Below are 24,812 nucleotides of genomic sequence, written 5' to 3' on the forward strand. Positions count from 1 at the left end.
TGGAGGTAATGATCCGGTCTCCGCAGAGCCCTGGAGGTAATGATCCGGTCTCCGCAGAGCCCTGGGGGTAATGATCCGGTCTCCGCAGAGCCCTGGAGGTAATGATCCGGTCTCCGCAGAGCCCTGGAGGTAATGATCCGGTCTCCGCAGAGCCCTGGAGGTAATGATACGGTTTCTGCAGAGCCCTGGAGGTAATGATCCAGCCCCCACAAAGCCCTGGAGGTAATGATCTGGCCCCTGCAGAGCCCTGGAGGTGATGATCCAGCCCCCACAGCCCACTGGAGGTGATGATCCGGCCCCTGGAGGTAATGATCCGGCCCCTGCAGACCACTGGAGGTGATGATTCGGCCCCCGCAGACCACTGGAGATGATGATCCGGCCCCCGCAGAGTCTTAGAGGTGATGATCCAGCCCCCAAAGAGCCTTGTAGGTGCTGTTCCAGCCCCCACAGAGCTCTGATCTCACATCATCCTGTCTGTCTGGGATCAGGAGGCAGAAGGATCCGCACAAGTCTTATACACAGAAGATCTGGGGTTAGTTATATGGGATGTTGATCTCTCGTGTTCATCTATTTTAATAACTGATAAAAATAAACCATGAACACGTAATTTTGAACATTTTTTGGCTTTGTAGCATTTTTTTTCTACACTCGCCGAAAAAATTCTAAAGTGATATACAAATCTTTGATTTATGAGCTATGTAATCTCAATTGATCAACGTACTGATAGTTCCATCCCGCCAACATCAGTAAATATATTTTAAAGAGGATCCCTGAATTCGCCCATACATATGCTGAGAGATTTGCAGCACCAAATTCTAAGAGATTCTACTTAATATGCTTGTAATTTCCCCGATAATACTATATTTTCAGAAAACAAGTATTTTTTTTTTTAATATAAATAATATGATTGTCATACTGGGTATAATGTGAATTACAGCTGATGTTCTGCAGTTGCATCCCCCTCCTACCCATCTACCTTCCCTCTCCTCAGATTGTTTTTCCAGACTAGACTGAAAGAAATCCTATGGGCTTGAAAGACAAATTCCAATATGCTGCTTTTCCTTTATTATGATATTTTACACCAGGTTTTTGCTGTGTTATTTAAGAACAGCACAATGTAGAGACACAGACCCTGAATCCAGCAATTTGTCACTTACTGGGTTGCTTGCTGTCATTTTGATAAAATCACTACTTTATTTGGTGTAAATCTAGCAGATCTCTAAATGCTGAGCTCTGTATAACCTCACCCACACCACTGATTGGCATCTTTCTGTGTCCACTGTGCATAGGCAGAAAGCTGCCAATCAATGTTGGGGCCAGTGTATGCAGAATTTGAGAATATGGAAGACTAATCTTGACCACACCACTGATTCTCAGCTTTCTGCCTATGTATAGTGGACACAGAAAACTGCCAATCAATGTTGGGAGGGGTCATACAGAGCTCATAAATATGGATGACTACTATTTGGCAGCAGATTTACTAGTCCTGGAATGATAATCTACTACTGAAAAAAACTGTGATTTTTATCAAAACTACATCAAGCAGCCTAGTAAGTGACATCACTGGAATCAGGTTCTCTGCCCCTACATTATGCTGCTCTCAGATTAGGTGGAAAAAAACCCTGCTGACATATTCCCTTTAATCAAGCCCTGTATCTTTCTTTGTGTTTATTGTTATAAAGTGGAAACTCTTCATGGGGATCATCAAACATTGAGTTGAAATGTTGAGTTCTCTCAACAGCAACCGGTGGAAGACTGCCAATGGTGGCAGGCTACCTGATGTGGGGGGTCTGGTGCCACATATCTCTGACCCCTTCCTAGCGTCTGTCTGACGTTTTCCTAATCTCCGCCATTTATGTATCACAAAAATCAAGAGGATTTGTAAAACTCGCTGGTTCTGATCCATACCAGGCGCTGTTTTACCAAGCATATCCGCTGGTAACTGGTGCCAGCTCTGGACGAAGCAGGTGAACCCCTAAGATGCCATAGAGAATAGCAACCATGGCATCTAAGTAGTTCGCTGGTGTCAACCCTTATGGTTCTCCTAGATTCAACGGGACCATAGTGGGATTCCAGATTGGACCTTTTGATACAGGTGAACCCCTTAGATGCCACAGAGAATAGCAACCATGGCATCTAAGTAGTTCGCTGGTGTCAACCCTTACGGTTCTCCTAGATCCAATGGGACCATAGCGGGCTCCCAAATCAGACCTTTTGATACAGGTGAACCCCTTAGATGCCACAGAGAATAGCAACTATGGCATCTAAGTAGTTCGCTAGTGTCAACCCTTATGGTTCTCCTAGATCCAATGAGACCATAGCGGCTTCCAAATTGGACCTTTTGGACAAGAAATCTGTGGAGAGAAAAGCGCATATAGGGTCTTACCCCAGTATATAAGGGGTGGGAGGAGGGTGAAACTACTCACCAGATGTCGTTGTGAGAGTCACAACAACTGTATTCACATGTAGAATCTGATCCAAGGCTGCAGCCACCCAATTGGCAGATAACAGAGCAAATAACAGAGAGATTTGATGTTTTGTCTTTCCTGACGGTCCTGAGGAAGGGGGCAGTGGCTCCGGAAACGCGTAGACCTGGATGAAATAAAGATGCATTAATCTAAACATCTGTTCCTGTGATCCTTTGGTGCAGTATCAAACACCCTTCTCTTTTGCTCTCTGTTAAATTGGACCTTTTGATACAGGTGAACACCTTAAATGCCATAGAGAATAGGAAATATAGCATTTAAGTGGTTCGCTCCTATGGTTTCTCCTAGCTCCTATGGGACCATAGCAGGCTCCCAAATTGGACCTTTTGATACAGGTGAACCCCTTAGATGCTATGGTCACTATTCTCTATGGCATCTAAGTGGTTTGCCATTGTCAACCTTTATGGTTCTCCTAGAGCCAATGGGACCATAGTGGGCTCCCAAATCGGACCTTTTGATATAAGTGAACCCCTTAGATGCCATAGAGAATAGCAACCATAGCATCTAAGTGGTTCACTCATATGGTTTCTCCTATCTCCAATGGGACCATAGCAGGCTCCCAAATCAGACCTTTTGATATAGGTGAACCCCTTAGATGCCATAGAGAATAGCATCCATGGCATCTCAGTGGTTCACTGCCATCAACCCTCACAGTTTCTTCTAGCTCCTATGGGACCATAGCGGGCTCCCAAATCGGGCGCCTAAAATTATGGCCACTGCAATCAACAGATCAACATGATCTCAAGCATAAAGACGGTGCATATATTATGACAACCCCATTCAACATGGAAACCCCCTTTAAATATTCCATAACTGGAGACTAATCAGAAACCATATATTATCATTACTTAATGAATATAATGTTTCGCTGTCGGTGATAAAAAAAATTGCTTTATCTGAGGCCCCTGAGGTGTAGTAAAATATGATTTACAGGGCGAGATGACAGCAGCCGGGCCGTATGGGTCTGAATGACTCGTACTTCCTAGGGATGTAAGCCGGAGGGCTCGTTGGTGTCATGGGCCGGAGTAAGCCATGTAATACGTCATGTTGAATAAACCAACAGCCAATAAAAACTTGCTCAAAATCCAATCTGTTCTCGTGGGGCATTAAAAAAGCGATGTGAATCAGTCAGAGCATCATAAACTCACAACTGCGGCTATATATATCTTCACTTTTACACGCTCCACAAACTATAACTCACTGTGTCAAGTCAGTCCATAGATGTGAAGTGGCCCATTAAGCTGTAAGTAAGTCTGTGTGCTGCATAATGACCTGAATCCAGCCTTGTAACAGGCCTTCCTTTCTCCAAACTGAAAACAGCCTCTGTCCCACTGTTCACCCCCCCAGCATCTTTATGCTCCTCTATAGCAGTGGTTGAAAAACAACCACCAACCCCCCCCCACCTCAAAAAAAAAAAAAAATGAGATGGTACTCTAATGACCCACTTACCATCACCATATGCCAGTAAATTTAACCACAGTCAGTAAAAAAAATAACGTAAAAATATCTGCGTGTGTGCAGTCACTCACAGTAGTTTAGGTTATTAAAATCCGCTGCGGCCAAAGGGAATTGTGATTGACGTGAGGCAAATATGACGTTTTATGTAAGACGTCCAAGGTACGGAAACAACGATCAGATATTTACCATCCAGTTATCAATCCAACAGATCATTTCACATTATCAATATATCTCATAGCTATATCATATCAGCCTAATATTCATGTATCTATCTGCCTCTAGGTTCATAATCTCACCTAATCTTATCTATCACCTCTAAATCCAACACCCATCCAATATCTATAGCTATCTATCCCTCTGTACAGCTAATATCTATAGCTATCTATCCCTCTGTACAGCTAATATCTATAGCTATCTATCCCTCTGTACAGCTAATATCTATAGCTATCTATCCCTCTGTACAGCTAATATCTATAGCTATCTATCCCTCTGTACAGCTAATATCTATAGCTATCTATCCCTCTGTACAGCTAATATCTATAGCTATCTATCCCTCTGTACAGCTAATATCTATAGCTATCTATCCCTCTGTACAGCTAATATCTATAGCTATCTATCCCTCTATACAGCTAATATCTATAGCTATCTATCCCTCTGTACAGCTAATATCTATAGCTATCTATCCCTCTGTACAGCTAATATCTATAGCTATCTATCCCTCTGTACAGCTAATATCTATAGCTATCTATCCCTCTGTACAGCTAATATTTATAGCTATCTATCCCTCTGTACAGCTAATATCTATAGCTATCTATCCCTCTGTACAGCTAATATCTATAGCTATCTATCCCTCTGTACAGCTAATATCTATAGCTATCTATCCCTCTGTACAGCTAATATCTATAGCTATCTATCCCTCTATCCATCTAATATTTATCTATTTATTCACCCATCTATCCAATACAGCTGGCCATACACATTAGATGGCTGTCAGCCAAATGAGGCTTCGGCCGACCATTTGGCCGATAGCCACCTCAGCTGACTCTCCCCTACACAGGGGCGCTCGTTTGGTGTAACGTTGGGCACCGGCTTATATCAGGGAGAACAATGAGCTCAGCAGTCTGAAACTGGACATCTCCCCGACCATCATTCGGCTGGTTCCCTCATTCACATTAGAACGTCTATCTAACTATCCGTCCATCCATCCATCCCTCTATCTATACCTCTATCTATCTATCTATCTATCCCTCTATCTATCCATCTATCTATCTATCCATCCATCTATCTATACCTCAATCTATCCCTCTATCTATCCCTCTATCTATCTATCTATCTATCCATCCATCTATCTATACCTCAATCTATCCCTCTATCTATCCCTCTATCTATCCATCCCTCTATCTATCCCTCTATCTATCCCTCTATCTATCTATCCCTCTATCTATCTATCCCTCTATCTATCTATCCCTCTATCTATCTATCCCTCTATCTATCTATCTATCTATCTATCTATCTATCTATCCATCTATCTATCCATCTATCTATCCATCTATCTATACCTCAATCCATCCCTCTATCTATACCTCTATCTATCTATCTATCTATCCCTCTATCTATCTATCCCTCTATCTATCTATCCCTCTATCTATCTATCCCTCTATCTATCTATCCCTCTATCTATCTATCCCTCTATCTATCTATCCCTCTATCTATCTATACCTCAATCTATCCCTCTATCTATCTATCTATCCCTCTATCTATCCCTCTATCTATCCCTCTATCTATCTATCCCTCTATCTATCTATCCATCCATCTATCCCTCTATCTATCTATTTATCTATATATCCATCCCTCTATCTATACCTCTATCTATTTATCCATCCATCCATCTATCCTTCTATCTATACCTCTATCCTTCTATCTATACCTCTATCTATCTATCTATCCATCCATCCATCTAGCCCTCTATCTATACCTCTATCTATCCCTCTATCTATACCTCTATCTATCTATTTATCTATCTATCCATCCCTCTATCTATACCTCTATCTATTTATCCATCCATCCATCTATCCTTCTATCTATACCTCTATCTATCTATCCATCCCTCTATCTATCCATCTATCCATCCATCCATCTATCCCTCTATCTATACCTCTATCTATCTATCCATCTATCTATCCACCCATCCATCCATCTATACCTCTATCTATCTATCTATCCCTCTATCTATCCCTCTATCTATCTATTCATCTATCTATTCCTCTATCTATCCATCTATTTATCTATCCATCCATCCATCCCGCTATCCATCTATCTATCCATCCCTCCATCCCTCCCTCTATCTATACCTCTATCTATTTATCTATCTATCCATCCATCTATCCCTCTATCTATCTATCCATCTATCCCTCTATCTATTCATCTATTTATCTATCCATCCCGCTATCCATCTATCTATCTATCTATCTATATCTATCCATTTATCCCTCTATCTATCCCTCTATCTATCCCTCTATCCATCCATCTATCTATCCCTCTATCTATCTATCCATCTATCCCTCTATCTATCTATTCATCTATTTATCTATCCATCCCGCTATCTATCTATCTATCTATCTATCTATCTATCTATAGCTATCCATTTATCCCTCTATCTATCCATCTATATATCCCTCCATCTATCTATCCCTCTATCTATCTATCTATCCATCCATCCATCTATCCATCCATCTATCTATCACTCTATTCATCTGTCTATCTATCCCTGTAGCTATCTATCCCTCTATCTATCCCTCTATCTATCTATCTATCTATCTATATATCTATCCATCCATCCAATATCTATCTGGATTTCACAAGGCTACCAAATAACCTTGTGTTTCCTGTACCCCTTGGTGTATAGACTGGGTATCTCTCCATACCGTCACCTCCCCGACTCTTCCTCTCTCCTCGCCTTTTTTTTTGTCCATCAGTCACCTAATCTACAAACCTTTTAGGCCACTGTATAAACAGTTCCTTTTTTCAGACAAACTTGTAATACGGTTCTATACTTTTGTATCTGCCCTATATCTATATAAATTGTACTCTTATTATAGAGACGAGCCTCACGCCTCTAATCATTGATCACCTGTAAATGTTTTACAATGCACAAAGCCACCAAACATAACGATGCTATAAAAATAATGTGTTAAAGATATAAAATGATGAGACTGAGCGTGATCCCGGTGTCTGGCATGCATAGATAACAGCTCAGTGTTCAGGAGGGGCACGCACACTGGCCAGTAGTAGCCGGTAAACGGCCACTGATTGGCACACCGCGCTTCTATGTGCACAGAGTAATCGCTAATCATTCTGCATGCATGGTAGCATTGTTCTCGGCAGCACGTGTACACAGGACAATGTGCTGCCGAGAAGGATTATTACACAAGTATAAAAATCATTTCACCTGACAAACAAGCGGTTATAATCATTTGTCAGGTGATCGGCGGTCTGATTATATTGCCCAATTGTTGGGAAAGTCTGAGTGCTGTAAAAAGAACTAATACTGTACTTGGATAGATATAATTTTCTCCTAAAATCTGGACGATTAGCATCTATTTAATTTGGGATTTCTTACGCCTTCTTCAGGACCAACACTGAGGGATCATACATTAAAATGCTACAACTATATGCTGGCTGCACTTTTGACTACATTGACAGAAGAGATTACATTAAGCGGTAACTGAAGCCGACCGCGCCTCTACTGAAAGCAGGAGGCTGCAGGGAGGAATAAGGCTCATTTTCTCCCAATATCTGCTCTGTCAGTGCGACAGTCGGGCAGCTCTGCAGCACTATTAACCTGAAGATTAACTCCGCAGGTTAAGGCCGGTTTCAAACGTCCGTGTTTCAGGTACTTCTGACATCCGTTTTTAACATGGATGTCACACTCACCTATGTTATTCTCTGGAATTACACACATCCATGTTTTCACAAGGTCCATGTGACCCCTCGTGGCCCCGCACGTACACGCGGAGACATATCCATTTTTTCTCCAGCAGCACTGATGTGATCTGTGTGACATCAGTGTGACCTGTACCGGAGAACATGTGTCTTTGAAATAAAAAGATTTTCTATATTTACCTGTATCCAGCACTGTTGTGTCCTGCTCTGCTGCCTCCCGCTTCTCCTCATTATGCTCATTGAATATTCACAACACCTCGGACATGGAAGCCAGAGCAGCGGTGGGGACAGCATCGCCTGGACAGAACCGGGGACAGCATTGCCGGGAACAGTGCCAGCCACAGCATCGGGAACAGCATCGCCGGTGACAGGGAAGTATCCAGCAAGCAGTGTGTATGCAGTGATGTCCAGGAGGTCATATGAGTTCCCAATGAACTCTGATGAACCCATGAAGTCACCATCGTGACACCCACCGTAGCGCGGATGTCGCGTGGGTGTCACCAGGAGGTCATCAGAGTTCATTGGGAACTGATGGATGAGGGAACATCCATAGAGGGAACTGTTGGAAGGATGGATGGGGGCACATCCAGGGTGGGGACTGTAGGAAGGATGGAGGGGGGTACATCCAAAGTGGGAACTGTAGGAAGGATGGATGGGGGCACATCCAGGGTGGGGACTGTAGGAAGGATGGATAGGGGCACATCCAGGGTGGGAACTGTAGGAAGGATGGATGGGGGCACATCCAGGGTGGGGACTGTAGGAAGGATGGAGGGGGGTACATCCATAGTGGGAACTTAAGGAAGGATGGATGGGGGAACATCCATAGTGGGAACTGTAGGAAGGATGGATGGGGGCACATCCAGGGTGGTGACGGTAGGAAGGATGGATAAGGGCACACCCAAGGTGGGAACTGTAGGAATGATGGAGGGGGGTACATCCAGGGTGGGAACTGTAGGAATGATGGAAGGGGGTACATCCAGGGTGGGAACTGTAGGAAGGATGGATGGGGGCACATCCAAGGTGGGAACTGTAGGAATGATGGAGGGGGGTACATCCATAGTGGGAACTGTAGGAAGGATGGATGGGGGAACATCCATAGTGGGAACTGTAGGAAGGATGGATGGGGGCACATCCAAGGTGGAAGCTGTAGGAAGGATGGATCAGGGCACATCCAGGGTGGAAGCTGTAGGAAGGATGGATGGGGGCACATCCAGGGTGGGGACTGTAGGAAGGATGGATGGGGGCACATCCAGGGCGGGGACTGTAGGAAGGATGGATGGGGGAACATCCATAGTGGGAACTGTAGGAAGGATGGAGGGGGCGGGGCACATCCATAGTGGGAACTGTAGGAAGGATGGATGGGGGAACATCCATAGTGAGAACTGTAGGAAGGATGGATGGGGCCACATCCAGGGTGGAAGCTGTAGGAAGGATGGATGGGGGCACATCCATGATGAAGCTGTAGGAAGGATGGATGGGGGCACATCCAGGGTGGAGACTGTAGAAAGGATGGATGGGGGCACATCCAGGGTGGGGACTGTAGGAAGGATGGATGGGGGCACATCCAGGGTGGGGACTGTAAGAAGGATGGATGAGGGCACATCCAGGGTAGAGACTGTAGGAAGGATGGACGGGGGCACATCCAGGGTGGGGACTGTAGGAAGGATGGATGGGGGCACATCCAGGGTGGTGACTGTAGAAAGGATGGATGGGGGCACATCCAGGGTGGGGACTGTAGGAAGGATGGATGGGGGCACATCCAGGGTGGGGACTGTAGGAAGGATGGATGGGGGCACATCCAGGGTGAGGACTGTAGGAAGGATGGATGGGGGCACATCCAGGGTGGAGACTGTAGAAAGGATGGATGGGGGCACATCCAGGGTGGGGACTGTAGGAAGGATGGATGGGGGCACATCCAGGGTGGGGACTGTAGGAAGGATGGATGAGGTCACATCCACGGTGGGGGCTATGGACGTCCATGACTTATGATAGGTCTCTTTCTCGAAGTCTATGATAATATATCTATTATTAATTTCCTATCAGCTATCTATATCTTTATAGAACATGCATCTATTGATCTCCTATATATCGGTCTAGCTCTCTCTCCTATTCATCTATCTAATCCGTGCACCGTAGGCCTGATTTAGGTTTCATGACTATATATCCAATGCCCCTATTGATTCACCATCGCCAGATATTCCACTACGAGGCAAATCTCTCTGGTATATGAGTAAGTCACCACAACGCAGTTTACAAAAGCAGAGCTTGGTCATTAAACGTATGGAAATACCTCTGCACAGTGCAGCAGCCATGCCGTACAGGTGTTCAGCCGCACAAGGTGTACACAGTAAAAAGTAATTGCCACGCTTTTTACACTGGAACACTGTTATTCCTGCCAATTTTCTGAAACCGTGTAACTGATATAAACGTAGTAAAAAATGTGCCTGCCAGAACAATAAATACATTTCTTTGTGCTGTTGTGCAGATGAAAAATAAAATACAAAAAACATAAAAAAGTAACATTTTAAACAAAAATTATTTATAGATGCCGAAATATCTGGGCCACCAACGCTGACTATTTTTATTTATTTTTTATTAGTGGCTTTGTGAAGAAAATTCTTATTTGATCTGCATCTTTATTTTCCAGATTTTAATGGTCCCGGTGTCTGTATCCAGAATGTTTGCAATGAATTTAGCGCATTCTTCTACTTCACCTACGTTGGGCGCCCGTAATAATGGGAACATTGTGGAATTCTTTCCAATGTATAACGTGCGGCACAGCTAAGGGGGTGGGAACCGGGGCGTTTGCAGGGACCGGGGTATTTTGATAGACTGGGCAGTACACTGAACCTTTTACTCCAGTAGGGAAAGGTTAGCTAAAGCTCTGCAATAGAAGTCCAAGCCTCCTAAAGGCCGCTTTACACTCTGCGATATCGGTACCGATATCGCCATCGTGCGTACCCGCCCCCATCGGTTGTGCGACATGGGCAAATCTCTGCCCGTGTCGCACAACATCGCTCGGACCCGTCACACTACTTACCTGCCCTGCGACGTCGCTGTGACCGGCGAACCGCCTCCTTTCTAAGGGGGCGGTTCGTTCAGCGTCACAGCCACGTCACAGCAGCGTCACTGAACCGCCGCCCAATAGAAGCGGAGGGGCGGAGATGAGCGGGACGTACATCCCGCCAACCTCCTTCCTTCTGCATTGTGGCTGGGAGGCAGGTAAGGAGAGGTTCCTCGCTCCTACGGTGTCACACGGAGCGATGTGTGCTGCCGCAGGAACAAGGAACAACTTCGTTACTGCTGCAGTAACGATATTTGAGAATGGACCCCCATGTCACCGATGCAAACGATGCAAAATCGCTCATAGGTGTCACACGCAACGGCATCGCTAATGCGGCCGGATGTGCGTCACAAAATCCGCTGTAGCGATCTCGTAGCGTGTAAAGCCCGCTTTAATCCCACCAAATATAAGAACAAAGTCAAAGAAATCTTCCACTTAAGTAAAGAGTTTTGAGCTGCAGTACCAGACAAAACCAGAAGATAAGAGTGGCGCTGTTAGGTATTACAGTAAAGAGGGGAAGGGGCTCCCAACTTTCACACTGGAGGGCCATACTATAGATAGAAATCTATACAAGCTATACCTGCCGACAACTGGTGTCAAACCAGATTACAGAGGTAAAGAATTCTGGCACCCACAAAAATTAGTGGCACCCACATATTTTGCAGGGAATACTGGTCATCCAAAAACCGAATAATCTAATACTGCGCAAGTGATAGATGTTAGCAAATAACTGCTATATTTACACGTGTAATGGGACTAAGTGGACAGCAGATTGGGCTGTTCAATTTCAATAGTCCCCACACTGGATGTGCCCCCATCCATGCTTCCTACTGTTCCCACCATGGATGTGCCCCATCCATCCTTCCTACAGTCCCCACCCTGAATGTGTCCCGATCCATCCTTCCTACAGTCTCCACCCTGAATGTGCCCCCATCCATCCTTCCTACAGTCCCCACTCTGGATACGCCCCATCCATCCTTCCTACAGTCCCCACCCTGGATGTACCCCCATCCATCCTTCCTACAGTCTCCACCCTGGTTGTGCCCCCATCCATCCCTCCTACAGTCCCCACCCTGGATGTACCCCCATCCATCCTTCCTATAGTCCCCACCCTGGTTGTGTCCACATCAATCCCTCCTACAGTGCTCACCCTAGATGTGCCCCTATACATCCTTCCCACCACCCCAACCCGGATGTGTCCCCATCCATTCTTTCTATAGAGCAACCTCAGATGTGTCTGGTAGAACCTTATTCCCTTCCTTCTAAGCCGACCCCAGATGTATCTGCTAGAACCTTATTCCCTTCCTTCTAAACCGACCCCAGATGTGTCTGGTAATGCCTTATTCCCTTCCTTCTAAGCCGACCCCACATGTGTCTGGTAGAACCTTATTCCCATCCTTCTAAGCCGACCTCAGATGTGTCTGGTAGAACCTTATTCCCTTCCTTCTAAGCAGACCTCACATGTGTCTGGTAGCACCTTATTCCCTTCCTTCTAAGCCGACCCCAGAGGTGTCTGGTAGCACCTTATTCCCATCCTTCTAAGCTGACCCCAGAGGTGTCTGGTAGCACCTTATTCCCATCCTTCTAAGCCGACCTCAGATGTGTCTGGTAGAACCTTATTCCTATCCTTCTAAGCCGACCCCAGATGTGTCTTGTAATGCCTTATTCCGTTCTAAGCCGACCCCACATGTGTTTGGTAGAATCTTATTCCCGTCCTTCTAAGCCGACCCCAGATGTGACTGCTAGAACCTTATTCCCTTCCTTCTAAGCCGACCCCAGATGTGTCTGGTAATGCCTTATTCCCTTCCTTCTAAGCTGACCCCACAGGTGTCTGGTAGAACCTTATTCCCTTCCTTCTAAGCCGACCCCACAGATGTCTGGTAGAACCTTATTCCCTTCCTTCTAAGCCGACCCCAGATGTGTCTGGTAGAATCTTATTCCCATCCTTCTAAGTTGACCTCAGATGTGTCTGGTAGCACCTTATTCCTTTCCTTCTAAGTCGACCTCAGATGTGTCTGGTAGCACTGTATTCCCTTCCTTCTGAGCCGACCCCAGATGTGTCTGGTAGAATCTTATTCCCATCCTTCTAAATTGACCTCAGATGTGTCTGGTAGAACCTTATTCATATTCTTCTAAGCCGACCTCAGATGTGTCTGGTAGTACCTTATTCCCTTCCTTCTAAGCCGACCTCAGATGTGTCTGGTAGAACCTTATTCCCTTCCTTCTAAGCCGACCCCAGATGTGTCTGGTAGAATCTTATTCCCATCCTTCTAAATTGACCTCAGATGTGTCTGGTAGCACCTTATTCCTTTCCTTCTAAGTTGACCTCAGATGTGTCTGATAGCACTGTATTCCCTTCCTTCTAAGCCGACCCCAGAGGTGTCGGGTAGCACCTTATTCCCATGCTTCTAAGCTGAACCCAGAGGTGTCTGGTAGTACCTTATTCCCTTCCTTCTAAGCCGACCTCAGATGTGTCTGGTAGAACCTTATTCATATTCTTCTAAGCCGACCCCAGATGTGTCTGGTAGAACCTTATTCCCTTCCTTCTAAGCCGACCCCAGAGGTGTCTGGTAGCACCTTATTCCAATCCATCTAAGCTGACCTCAGATGTGTCTGGTAGCACCTTATTCCAATCCATCTAAGCTGACCTCAGATGTGTCTGGTAGCACCTTATTCCTTTCCTTCTAAGCCGACCTCAGAGGTGCCTGGTAGCACCTTATTCCCATCCTTCTAAGCTGACCTCAGATGTGCCTGGTAGAACCTTATTCCCATCCTTCTAAGCTGACCTCAGATGTGTCTGGTAGCACTTTATTCCTTTCCTTCTAAGCCGACCTCAGAGGTGTCTGGTAGCACCTTATTCCCATCCTTCTAAGCCGACATCAGATGTGCCTGGTAGAACCTTATTCCCAACCTTCTAAGCCGACCCAAGAGGTGTCTGGTAGCACCTTATTCCCATCGTTCTAAGCCGACCTCAGATGTGTCTGGTAGAACCTTATTCATATCCTAAGCCGACCTGAGATGTGTCTGGTAGCACCTTATTCCCATCCTTCTAAGCTGACCTCAGATGTGTCTGGTAGAACCTTATTCCCTTCCTTCTAAGCTGACCTCAGATGTGTCTGGTAGCACTTTATTCCTTTCCTTCTAAGCCGACCTCAGAGGTGTCTGGTAGCACCTTATTCCCATCCTTCTAAGCCGACATCAGATGTGCCTGGTAGAACCTTATTCCCATCCTTCTAAGCCGACCCAAGAGGTGTCTGGTAGCACCTTATTCCCATCGTTCTAAGCCGACCTCAGATGTGTCTGGTAGCACCTTATTCCCATCCTTCTAAGCTGACCTCAGATGTGTCTGGTAGAACCTTATTCCCATCCTTCTAAGCTGACCTCAGATGTGTCTGGTAGCACTTTATTCCTTTCCTTCGAAGCCGACCTCAGAGGTGTCTGGTAGCACCTTATTCCCATCCTTCTAAGCCGACATCAGATGTGCCTGGTAGAACCTTATTCCCATCCTTCTAAGCCGACCCAAGAGGTGTCTGGTAGCACCTTATTCCCATCGTTCTAAGCCAACCTCAGATGTGTCTGGTAGAACCTTATTCATATCCTAAGCTGACCTCAGATGTGTCTGGTAGCACCTTATTCCCATCCTTCTAAGCCAACCTCAGATGTGTCTGGTAGAACCTTATTCATATCCTAAGCTGACCTCAGATGTGTCTGGTAGAACCTTATTCCCTTCCTTCTAAGCTGACCTCAGATGTGTCTAGTAGCACCTTATTTCCATCCTTCTAAGCCGACCTCAGATGTTTCTGGAAGAATCTTATTCCCTTCCTTCTAAGTTGACCTCAGATATGTCTGGTAGCACCTTATTCCTTTCCTTCTAAGCCGACCTCAGAGGTGTCTGGTAGCACCTTATTCCCGTCCTTCTAATCCGACCCCACGTGTCTGGTAGTACCTTATTCCCTTCTTTCTAAGCCGACCCCACATGTGTTTGGTAGAATCTTATTCCCATCCTTCTAAGCCGACCCCAGAGGTATCTGGTAGCACCTTATTCCCGTCATTCTAAGCTGACCTCAGATGTGTCTGGAAGAATCTTATTCCCTTCCTTCTAAGTTGACCTCAGATGTGTCTGATAGAACCTTATTCCCTTCCTTCTAAGCCGACCCCAGGGGTGTCTGGCAGCACCTTATTCCCATCCTTCTAAGCCGACCTCAGATGTGTCTGGTAGAATCTTATTCCCTTCCTTCTAAGTTGACCTCAGATGTGTCTGGGAGCACCTTATTCCTTTCCTTCTAAGCCGACCTCAGAGGTGTCTGGTAGCACCTTATTCCCATCCTTCTAAGCTGACCTCAGATGTGCCTGGTAGAACCTTATTCCCATCCTTCTAAGCTGACCTCAGATGTGTCTGGTAGCACTTTATTCCTTTCCTTCTAAGCCGACCTCAGAGGTGTCTGGTAGCACCTTATTCCCATCCTTCTAAGCCGACATCAGATGTGCCTGGTAGAACCTTATTCCCAACCTTCTAAGCCGACCCAAGAGGTGTCTGGTAGCACCTTATTCCCATCGTTCTAAGCCGACCTCAGATGTGTCTGGTAGAACCTTATTCATATCCTAAGCCGACCTGAGATGTGTCTGGTAGCACCTTATTCCCATCCTTCTAAGCTGACCTCAGATGTGTCTGGTAGAACCTTATTCCCTTCCTTCTAAGCTGACCTCAGATGTGTCTGGTAGCACTTTATTCCTTTCCTTCTAAGCCGACCTCAGAGGTGTCTGGTAGCACCTTATTCCCATCCTTCTAAGCCGACATCAGATGTGCCTGGTAGAACCTTATTCCCATCCTTCTAAGCCGACCCAAGAGGTGTCTGGTAGCACCTTATTCCCATCGTTCTAAGCCGACCTCAGATGTGTCTGGTAGCACCTTATTCCCATCCTTCTAAGCTGACCTCAGATGTGTCTGGTAGAACCTTATTCCCATCCTTCTAAGCTGACCTCAGATGTGTCTGGTAGCACTTTATTCCTTTCCTTCGAAGCCGACCTCAGAGGTGTCTGGTAGCACCTTATTCCCATCCTTCTAAGCCGACATCAGATGTGCCTGGTAGAACCTTATTCCCATCCTTCTAAGCCGACCCAAGAGGTGTCTGGTAGCACCTTATTCCCATCGTTCTAAGCCAACCTCAGATGTGTCTGGTAGAACCTTATTCATATCCTAAGTCGACCCCAGATTTGTCTAGTAGAACCTTATTCCCTTCCTTCTAAGCCGACCCCAGATGTGTCTGGTAGCACCTCATTCCCTTCCTTCTAAGCCGACCCCAGATGTGTCTGGTAGAGCCCTATATGCCCTACCTTCTAAGCTGACCCCAGAGGTGTCTGGTAGCACCTTATTCCCATCCTTCTAAGCTGACCTCAGATGTGTCTAGTAGAACCTTATTCCCATCCTTCTAAGCCGACCCCAGATTTGTCTAGTAGAACCTTATTCCCTTCCTTCTAAGCCGACCCCAGATGTGTCTGGTAGAGCCCTATATGCCCTACCTTCTAAGCCAACCCCAGAGGTGTCTGGTAGCACCTTATTCCCATCCTTCTAAGCCGACCTCAGATGTGTCTGGTAGCACCTTATTCCCTTCCCTCTAAGCCGACCCCAGATGTGTCTGGTAGAACCTTATTCCCTTCCTTCTATCAAGAACATAATTGAGCTGAGCGTACTTGTGTATGGAAGGTCTAGAAGAATCGTTGTTGGCTAAGTTGTGTGGCTGAACTTAAAAAAAGACCTGTCACTTGGCGTGAATATGTATTTTTTTAACCTGGTGTAAATGCTGCTGTTCTCCTGAATCCGGGGTTGTTTTGTTTTTTGTTTCTGCGCTTCTTTGTTCCCGAAATATAGCCCCTTCTTCCCTATAAATAAATTTAGTCTTTCTATCAAGTGGGTGTGGTCATCAGCTCTTTATGTGCGGATTCTTGAGGACCTCACCCAGTTGGCTAAAAAGGACTAGATTTATATACACAAGGAAGAAGGAACCATATCTCAGTAACGGAGAGGCGCAGGAACAAAAGAAAAACAACGCCGGATTCGGGAGAACAGCGGCTTTTACAGCAGGTAACAAAGTAACAGGAATTGCCCTCATATAATATGATCTGTAATGATCATCCAGGTTCATTTTATGAATTTTGTGAGTTGAGAACCTGAACTTAGAAATCATAGACCACTGAATTTCTCTCATTGTATTTCTATTTAATCATTACCAAGAGTCCTTAAAAAATCATGTGGATTAGATACTCTGATAAATGAGCAAGGCAGCCTGCCGGGAGTAACCTAAATCATCATCGCTGGATAGACGACTACCCTCTAGCTGAATACATGACTAGCTGGCACCGTAGTCTCTGCTGGGATCCAGTTTTCACTAAGAGGCATATAGTTTTCCACGCTCACCCAGCCCCCACGTCAGACTGCAGAATACTGGGATTTACTATAGGAACGTACAGGCTGCAGAGAGCTGGAAAGATTTCTAGCCTGACCGGATCCATCAGGAGTCTTCACAATGAATATTTATGGTGCTAATTATTTTGCTCGCATGCATTGATACATTTTGGAATCATCCTTTTGATTTATTTGACTTTTAAAGTTATGAAAGTGATGTAAAAAATTATGTAAAAGGCTATATAATGATAATAATAATCACGGGCATCATAAAAACGTTGAGAGCCATCAAAAACTTTTGGATCCTTAATATGGTGATGTCTATTATTCGCTTCCTGTGTGTTACTGCAAAATAGGGAGAGTTGTCAACAATCCACTGGATTAAATTAATATAATTCTACAACATATGACCAAATTGAAAAAGATCCAGTCTAAATGGCAAGGGCAAAAATTTGACAACTGGTCAGAAGCGTTTTTAGTTTTTCTTTGCCTTGCGAAAAAGATTCGGTTTTGGCCATTTTTGCATGAAAATTTTGCACCCATTTGTGCCATCTAGGTGCCTCCTTTACAAAAATAAGAGTCTCTCCAAGTGATTTTTATCCAATTGTAGAAAAGTAGTGAAAAATATTCTCACAATCTATTCTCGTAGGATTCAAACTATCCAGGAGAGGTCCCCCACTTTCTATGATATCATGGATAGCAATAAAGTGTCTCACAATCTGTCCTCGTAGGATCCCAACAATCCAGGAGAGGTCCCCCACTTTCTATGATATCATGGATAGCAATAAAGTGTCTCACAATCTGTCCTCGTAGGATCCCAACAATCTAGGTGAGGTCCCCCACTTTCTACAATATCATAGATAGCAATAAAGTGTCTCACAATCTGTCCTCGTTGGATCCCAACTATCCAGGACAGGTCCCCCACTTTCTATAATATCGTGGATAGAAATAAAGTGTCACATAATCTGTCCTAGTAGGATCCCAACAATCCAGGAGAGGTCCCCCACTTTCTATAATATCATGGATAGCAATAAAGTGTCTCACAATCTGTCTTCGTAGGATCCCAACAATCCAGGAGAGGTCCCCCACTTTCTATGATATCATGGATAGCAATAAAGTGTCTCACAATCTGTCTTCGTAGGATCCCAACAATCCAGGAGAGGTCTCCCACTTTCTATAATATCATGGATAGCAATAAAGTGTCTCACAATCTGTTCTCGTAGGATCCCAACTATCCAGGAGAGGTCCCCCTACTTTCTATAATATCATGGATAGCAATAAATTCTCATAATCTCTCCTCGTAGGATAACAACAATCCAGGAACGGTCCCCCACTTTCTATGATATCAAGGATAGCAATAAAGTGTCTCACAATCTGTCTTCGTAGGATCCCAACAATCCAGGAGAGGTCCCCCACTTTCTATAATATCATGGATAGCAATAAAGTGTCTCACAATTTGTCCTTGTAGGATCCCAACAATCCAGGAGAGCTCCCCTACTTCTATAATATCATGGATAGCAATAAAGTTTCTCACAATCTATCCTTGTAGGATCCCAGCAATCCAGAAGAGGTCCCCTACTTTCTATAATATCTGATGTATAAAAAATGTATTTACAATCTGAATGCAATTTTTTCTTTTTGCTTTCTGGACGGCTGCTGTGATCCATGAGCAGAATTGCCAGTAGTGTATGATCACCGCACACTTTTCCCCCCTTCCAATCTGCATGGGATTAACAAGAGACGTCCCAGGGTCGCCGGACCCAGAAGGCACACTCAATTGGTTAGGGGGTCTGGGAAGGGAGGAGGAGGGGGGAGAGGCTGGTGAGGGTTGTTGTGGAAAGGCTGTCAGAGAGTATGTGAGAGTGTGTGTTTGGGGGGGGAGTGACTGCAGTGGGTAGTGTCAGTTAACAATTCACACCATCAGGGGGAGATATTTAACCTGCATTGGACAGTAGAGCGCAGCACATTCAGGAGTGAGGAGCACGGGGAAAAAGTCACTCTACTGCAAGCTCTGCACAGAAGAGGGTGACAAGCAGGTACAGAGGAAGGACACAAGCCTTGCAAAGCACCTGCCTGATCCACGCTGGACATCCCAGTAACCTGCTGCTCACCAGGTCCCATCTGGCCATTGCATTGAGACAGACCCTGGGGGCCATTCGCAGAGGAAGCCACCATGCTTGAACTCTGAAGGACATCTGGATATAAGGCTCGCTTGGGCAATGTGATACTGCGAAAGTCTGCGTCTTATTTTTCTGCATTATAAAAGAAGATTTTAATCCTCCTTCCTCGCAAGCAGCCACATCTCATTTGCACCCAAGCAGCATTCTTAAGAAAGAAAAGAAGGAGCCTTGCTTTAGAAGGGCTCCCTTATTGCACTCACACAAGCTCCATGTGTTTGCTGTCTTCTCACTGCCCTCTATGTCTTTTCATTTGCTCCTAAAAAAAAGGCTTGTTACCCTGTCTATACAAAGACTGGAGCCAGAGGAATTGTGACAAAACCCCAATTCTCCCCCGGCTGGCAGACTCCTTGGATAACGCAAGAGAAGAAAATCTTCCAAAATGAAGCCTTACCTCAAAGCAGGTCTGGACCTCTTCTGGGATTTTGGAACTGTCTAAAGGACGTTCTACGGTTTTATACATTTTTATTTTTTTGAAGGGTCGTATCATTTCGTAGAAGTTTTAAGACTCTTGGCGGAACTTGGAAAGTACTCGATTTTTTTGGGATCCGCTGGCAGCCGCCATACCTCCCTGCCTATAATTTTCCCCAATTTGAAAGGATTAATTTTAATTATTTTTTATACCATTGGCTCCTGCCGGAGCCCCAGACTGTATTGCAGAGTCTAGACGAGTTGTCCTGGATGTCACCATGGGGATGGAGACTATTCCACTGTGAATTTTTATGTCTTGCGAGCCAGATCCTGCACCGGAGTAAGAAAGGAAAGAGGGAGAGAGAGAGAGCGAAGGGGGAGGACTGAAAAAAAAAAAAAAAGCTGGAGAAAAGGGGTAAATTAAAGATCTTTGCTTTCCTTGTGTGGTTTGCCCCTTGCTGACGGACACAGCTACCTCTCTGTGAGAAGCTTCCTGGCTCCACAAGGCTGGAGATCACATACAGTATATCCATCTGTGTGTGTGTGTCACACACGCCGCTGATCTATTTAAAGCATCTTCTCCGGACTTTGTGTCTATTTCTGAGCTCTACCAAACGGGCCGAGGAAAGAATATAAGAGATTTGTTTGGGGGAAAAAAATAACATTTACCAGAACCCCGGCTCTCGTTGGATTATTTGCAAAATTTGCTCTTTCCATTGACAAAAAAACCTCCATCGGGAAGGGGGTGGGTGGGAGAACTCTGTTCTTCTCTGAAGGGGGCAAAAAAATCATGAAGAGGATAAATCTGCCTCAAGCAGTTCTTCTTTGCTCCTGCCTGGTTTTGGTGCACCATCAGGGGTCCAGCCAACCGTTTCTTAGGTTTCGACCTTCTCCGAGCGGAGACTTACCTGTCCTACCTGTCCTTGAGACACCGGATCCGGAACAGGATCCGAAAGAGCAGGACTTGGATGAGAGGACATTGAGGAAGAAACTTGGCAGCAACTTTGACCCAAACTTTATGGCGGTGGTTATGCCCAACCTTGTTAACGCGTCCACCCAGGAATCATTGACAAAAACTAAAAACTTTGGCTCGCTACCAATCGAGCTCAAGAATATGGACCTCAGTGAAGCACCTTATGGTGGCAGGATCAAGATAGGCAAGAAAGCCAGGAGGAAGTTCCTGCAGTGGTTGTGGGCTTACACCTACTGCCCGGTAGTGTACACCTGGAAGGATCTAGGGATCAGGTTTTGGCCAAGGTTCATCAAGGAAGGACAATGCTTTGCCGAGAAGTCCTGCTCCTTACCGGAGGGTATGTACTGCAGACCCCATAAGTCGGTCCCCAAAATTTTCTTAAGGTGGCACTGTCAGGGTTGGTCGAGGCCACGGTTCTGCACATGGATCCCCTTCCAGTATCCGATATTATCTGAATGCAAGTGCGCGTGTTAATTGCTGCTCATCGGTGAAAGGACTCGAGAGCTGAATGGGTCACTGGTTAATCCTTGCACTGTTAAAGGACAAGAAACCTGGTGCTTTTTTTTATTTTTTTCGCCATTGACACTGGGGAACTGGATAGTGACTACAACCACAGTTCAACTGGTTGACAGCCGAAAACTATGGCGGCGGCGGGGGGGGGCGGACTCCCTTAACCCTTTCTTGGGCTCTGCCACGGAGTTTACATCTGAAGGTACTCACGAAGAGGGCCAGACAGGGACGACAAAATAAGAACAGCAACAAAAAAAAAAAAAAAGGAATTATTGCCATAAATTAATATTTTTTTTTTCTTTTCTGTTGGGTTAATAACCGATTTATGCAGTATTAGAAAAAAAAAGATAGATAAGTGTTATCCTCCCCAACCTTGCACTGTTGATAAGTATAATTATTCATATTATTATTATTATTATTATTATTGTATTATTGCTATGTATATTATTTTTAAAGCTTGATAAAAAGCCTCCAGATCTAAGCACCTCCGAACAGATGTTTTATTTTTATATGTAATATAGCTTTTTAACATAATTAAAAAAAAATAAAAATAAAACAGAAAAAAAGGGAATTTAAAATTCGAGTCATCGGCTTTTGTAAATAAAAATAGATTTTTTTTAACATAATATTGATGTAATTTTTTTCTTTTTTTTTTTTGCCCTATTTACTGTTGGTTTTTTTGGAGGGTATTTGTATAATATGAGACATATGGACCACATATTTTTATTCTATCTATCCATCCATCCTTAAATGGTGGGTATAAGCTTCTCCTTTAATTTAACCCCTGCCACACCTTCTACTCCCCTGGATCTCCATATACACCACCACCTTGATCTGCAGACTTAATCTTTGCTCCTTCTTCTCATTAACAAATAGTATAAATGTTATACAGATGTTTTATAAGAGAGTGATTATCTTGGTTTACTTGTATTATGTTTTTAGGGTTGCAGATCGGGATATCTTTGTCCTCAGTGTTATTTATTTAATGGTTTTTGCGGTCACTTAAAAACAACAGGCGAACAAATTGTAGCTATAAACAAATAATGGACAGATATAATAATACTTGAAATGTCTCTTTCATGTAACGGTGTAAATATCTATAAAAAAAAAAATAAGAAAAAAAAGTGCAAAAATAAGAGCAAAAGTAAAAAAACCCAGCAAAACATTATAGCAATAAATAAACATTCAGTGGTTCAATCTAATCCCTGGTGTCTATTTTCTTCTATGTGACTGGTCGGATGGAAGGGTAAAGTATAAGGGACGAGAAAGCAGCACCAGTCTTACGTCTTAGGCGGCCGATATTAAGTTTTTTTTATTCCTGACCAATGGTGACGGGTTATTAAACGAGCCCTAATCTTTCTGTTGAGTGGGAGCCGACCACGTCCGCTCATAGACAATGCCACAGCAATGTAGATAGCACCGGGGTTGTTCATTGTAAAACTATGGGGGTCTTAGATCAAAGCATCTCGCAAAACAAAACCCAAAAAAAAAAAAAAAAAAGCAACTGGTTTAATAGGCTGAAACCAAAGGCCTGGGGAAGGTAATGGATTTATTTTATTGAGAAATTGATTATGTCCCCGTCTAGCCGCTATAACACGTTTTAAAAGTTAAGAATGAAACAAACGGCCCTTTGACATATATGTGTGTGACGCGTTACAAAGCCCCTCCGCTGAAAATCCGAGGGGGATCAAAGAGACCGAGGTCTGCAACGTGCACGTAGGTCGGTTAGGAGAGGAGATTGTGAAGTAAACAGAATTTTCTTGCTTTGTGCGGTAAAAAAAGGGATTGACAGCTTTGATATCAGCCAGAAAAAGGTTTCGGGTAGCTCTGACCTTCATGCACATGTTGGACCTTTGGTATCCACCAGAAAAAGGTTTAGGGTGACCATAAACCTCATGCACATTTTGTACCTTTGGTATCCACCAGAAAAAGTTTAGGGTACCCTGAACTTCATGCACATTGCGGACCTTTGGTATCCGCCACAAAAAGGTTTCGGGTGACCCTGAACTTCATGCACATGGTGGACCTTTGGTATTTGCCAGAAAAAGGTTTAGGGTAACCCTGAACTTCATGCACATGGCGGATCTTTGGTATCTGCCAGAAAAAGGTTTAGGGTGACCATGAACATCATGCACTTGGTGGACCTTTGGTATCCGCCAGAAAAAGCTTTAGGGTGACCCTGAACATCATGCACATGGCAGACCTTTGGTATCCACCAGAAAAAGGTTTAGGGTGACCATGAACTTAATGCACATGGCGGACCTTTGGTATCCGCCAGAAAAAGCTTTAGGGTGACCCTGAACATCATGCACATGGCAGACCTTTGGTATCCACCAGAAAAAGGTTTAGGGTGACCATGAACTTCATGCACATGTTGGATCTTTGGTATCTACCAGAAAAAGGTTTAATGTGACCATGAACTTCATGCACATGTTGGACCTTTGGTATCCACCAGAAAAAAAGTTTAGGGTAACATGAACTTCATGCACATTGCACACCTTTGGTATCAGCCAGAAAAAGGTTTAGGGTACCCTGAACTTCATGCACATGGCAGACCTTTGGTATCCACCAGAAAAAGGTTTAGGGCAGTGTTTCCAAACTCCAGTCCTCAAGACCCACCAACAGATCATGTTTTCAGGTTTTCCTCAATCAGGTTTTCAGGATTTCCTTAATATTGCACAGGTGATGGAATTATCCCCTGTCTATTATTGAGGAAAACCTGAAAACATGATCTGTTTTTGGGTCTTGAGGACTGGAGTTGAGAAACACTGGTTTAGAGTGACCCTGAACTTCATGCACATGGCAGACCTTTGGTATCTGCCAGAAAAAGGTTTAGGATGACCATGAACTTCATGCACATGTTGGACCTTTGGTATCCACCAGAAAAAGGTTTAGGGTACCCTGAACTTCATGCACATGGCGGACCTTTGGTATCCACCAGAAAAAGGTTTAGGGCAGTGTTTCTCAACTCCAGTCCTCAAGACCCACCAACAGATCATGTTTTCAGGTTTTCCTCAATCAGGTTTTCAGGATTTCCTTAATGTTGCACAGGTGATGGAATTATCCCCGGTCTATTATTGAGGAAAACCTGAAAACATGATCTGTTTTTGGGTCTTGAGGACTGGAGTTGAGAAACACTGGTTTAGAGTGACCATGAACTTCATGCACATGGCGGACCTTTGGTATCAACCAGAAAAAGGTTTAGGGTACCCTGAACTTCATGCACATGGTGGACCTTTGCTTTCCACCAGAAAAAGGTTTCGGGTGACCCTGAACTTCATGCACATGGTGGACCTTTGGTATCCGCCAGAAAAAGGTTTAGTGTAGCCCTGAACTTCATACACATAGTGGACCTTTGGTATCCACCAGAAAAAGCTTTAGGGTAACA

General features: G+C 44.6%; 1 protein-coding gene and 1 long non-coding RNA gene across 2 annotated transcripts in view; one reads left to right on the forward strand and one right to left on the reverse strand.

Annotated features, from left to right (window-relative positions):
* LOC142245500 (uncharacterized) overlaps nt 1-24,812 on the reverse strand; it is a 271,128-nt gene that overhangs the window by 107,754 nt on the left and 138,562 nt on the right. The window contains exon 2 of the long non-coding RNA XR_012724779.1: nt 2,427-2,592. This is a non-coding gene — a long non-coding RNA (uncharacterized LOC142245500). The remainder of the gene's footprint in view (nt 1-2,426; nt 2,593-24,812) is intronic.
* LOC142246363 (noggin-2-like) lies at nt 19,307-21,990 on the forward strand. The gene has a single exon (XM_075319409.1). The coding sequence runs from the start codon at nt 20,732-20,734 to the stop codon at nt 21,386-21,388; it is 657 nt and encodes a 218-aa protein (XP_075175524.1). The 5' UTR covers nt 19,307-20,731; the 3' UTR covers nt 21,389-21,990.

This window comes from Anomaloglossus baeobatrachus, chromosome 7 (assembly GCF_048569485.1).
Source record: "Anomaloglossus baeobatrachus isolate aAnoBae1 chromosome 7, aAnoBae1.hap1, whole genome shotgun sequence".
Lineage (NCBI taxonomy): Eukaryota > Metazoa > Chordata > Amphibia > Anura > Aromobatidae > Anomaloglossus > Anomaloglossus baeobatrachus.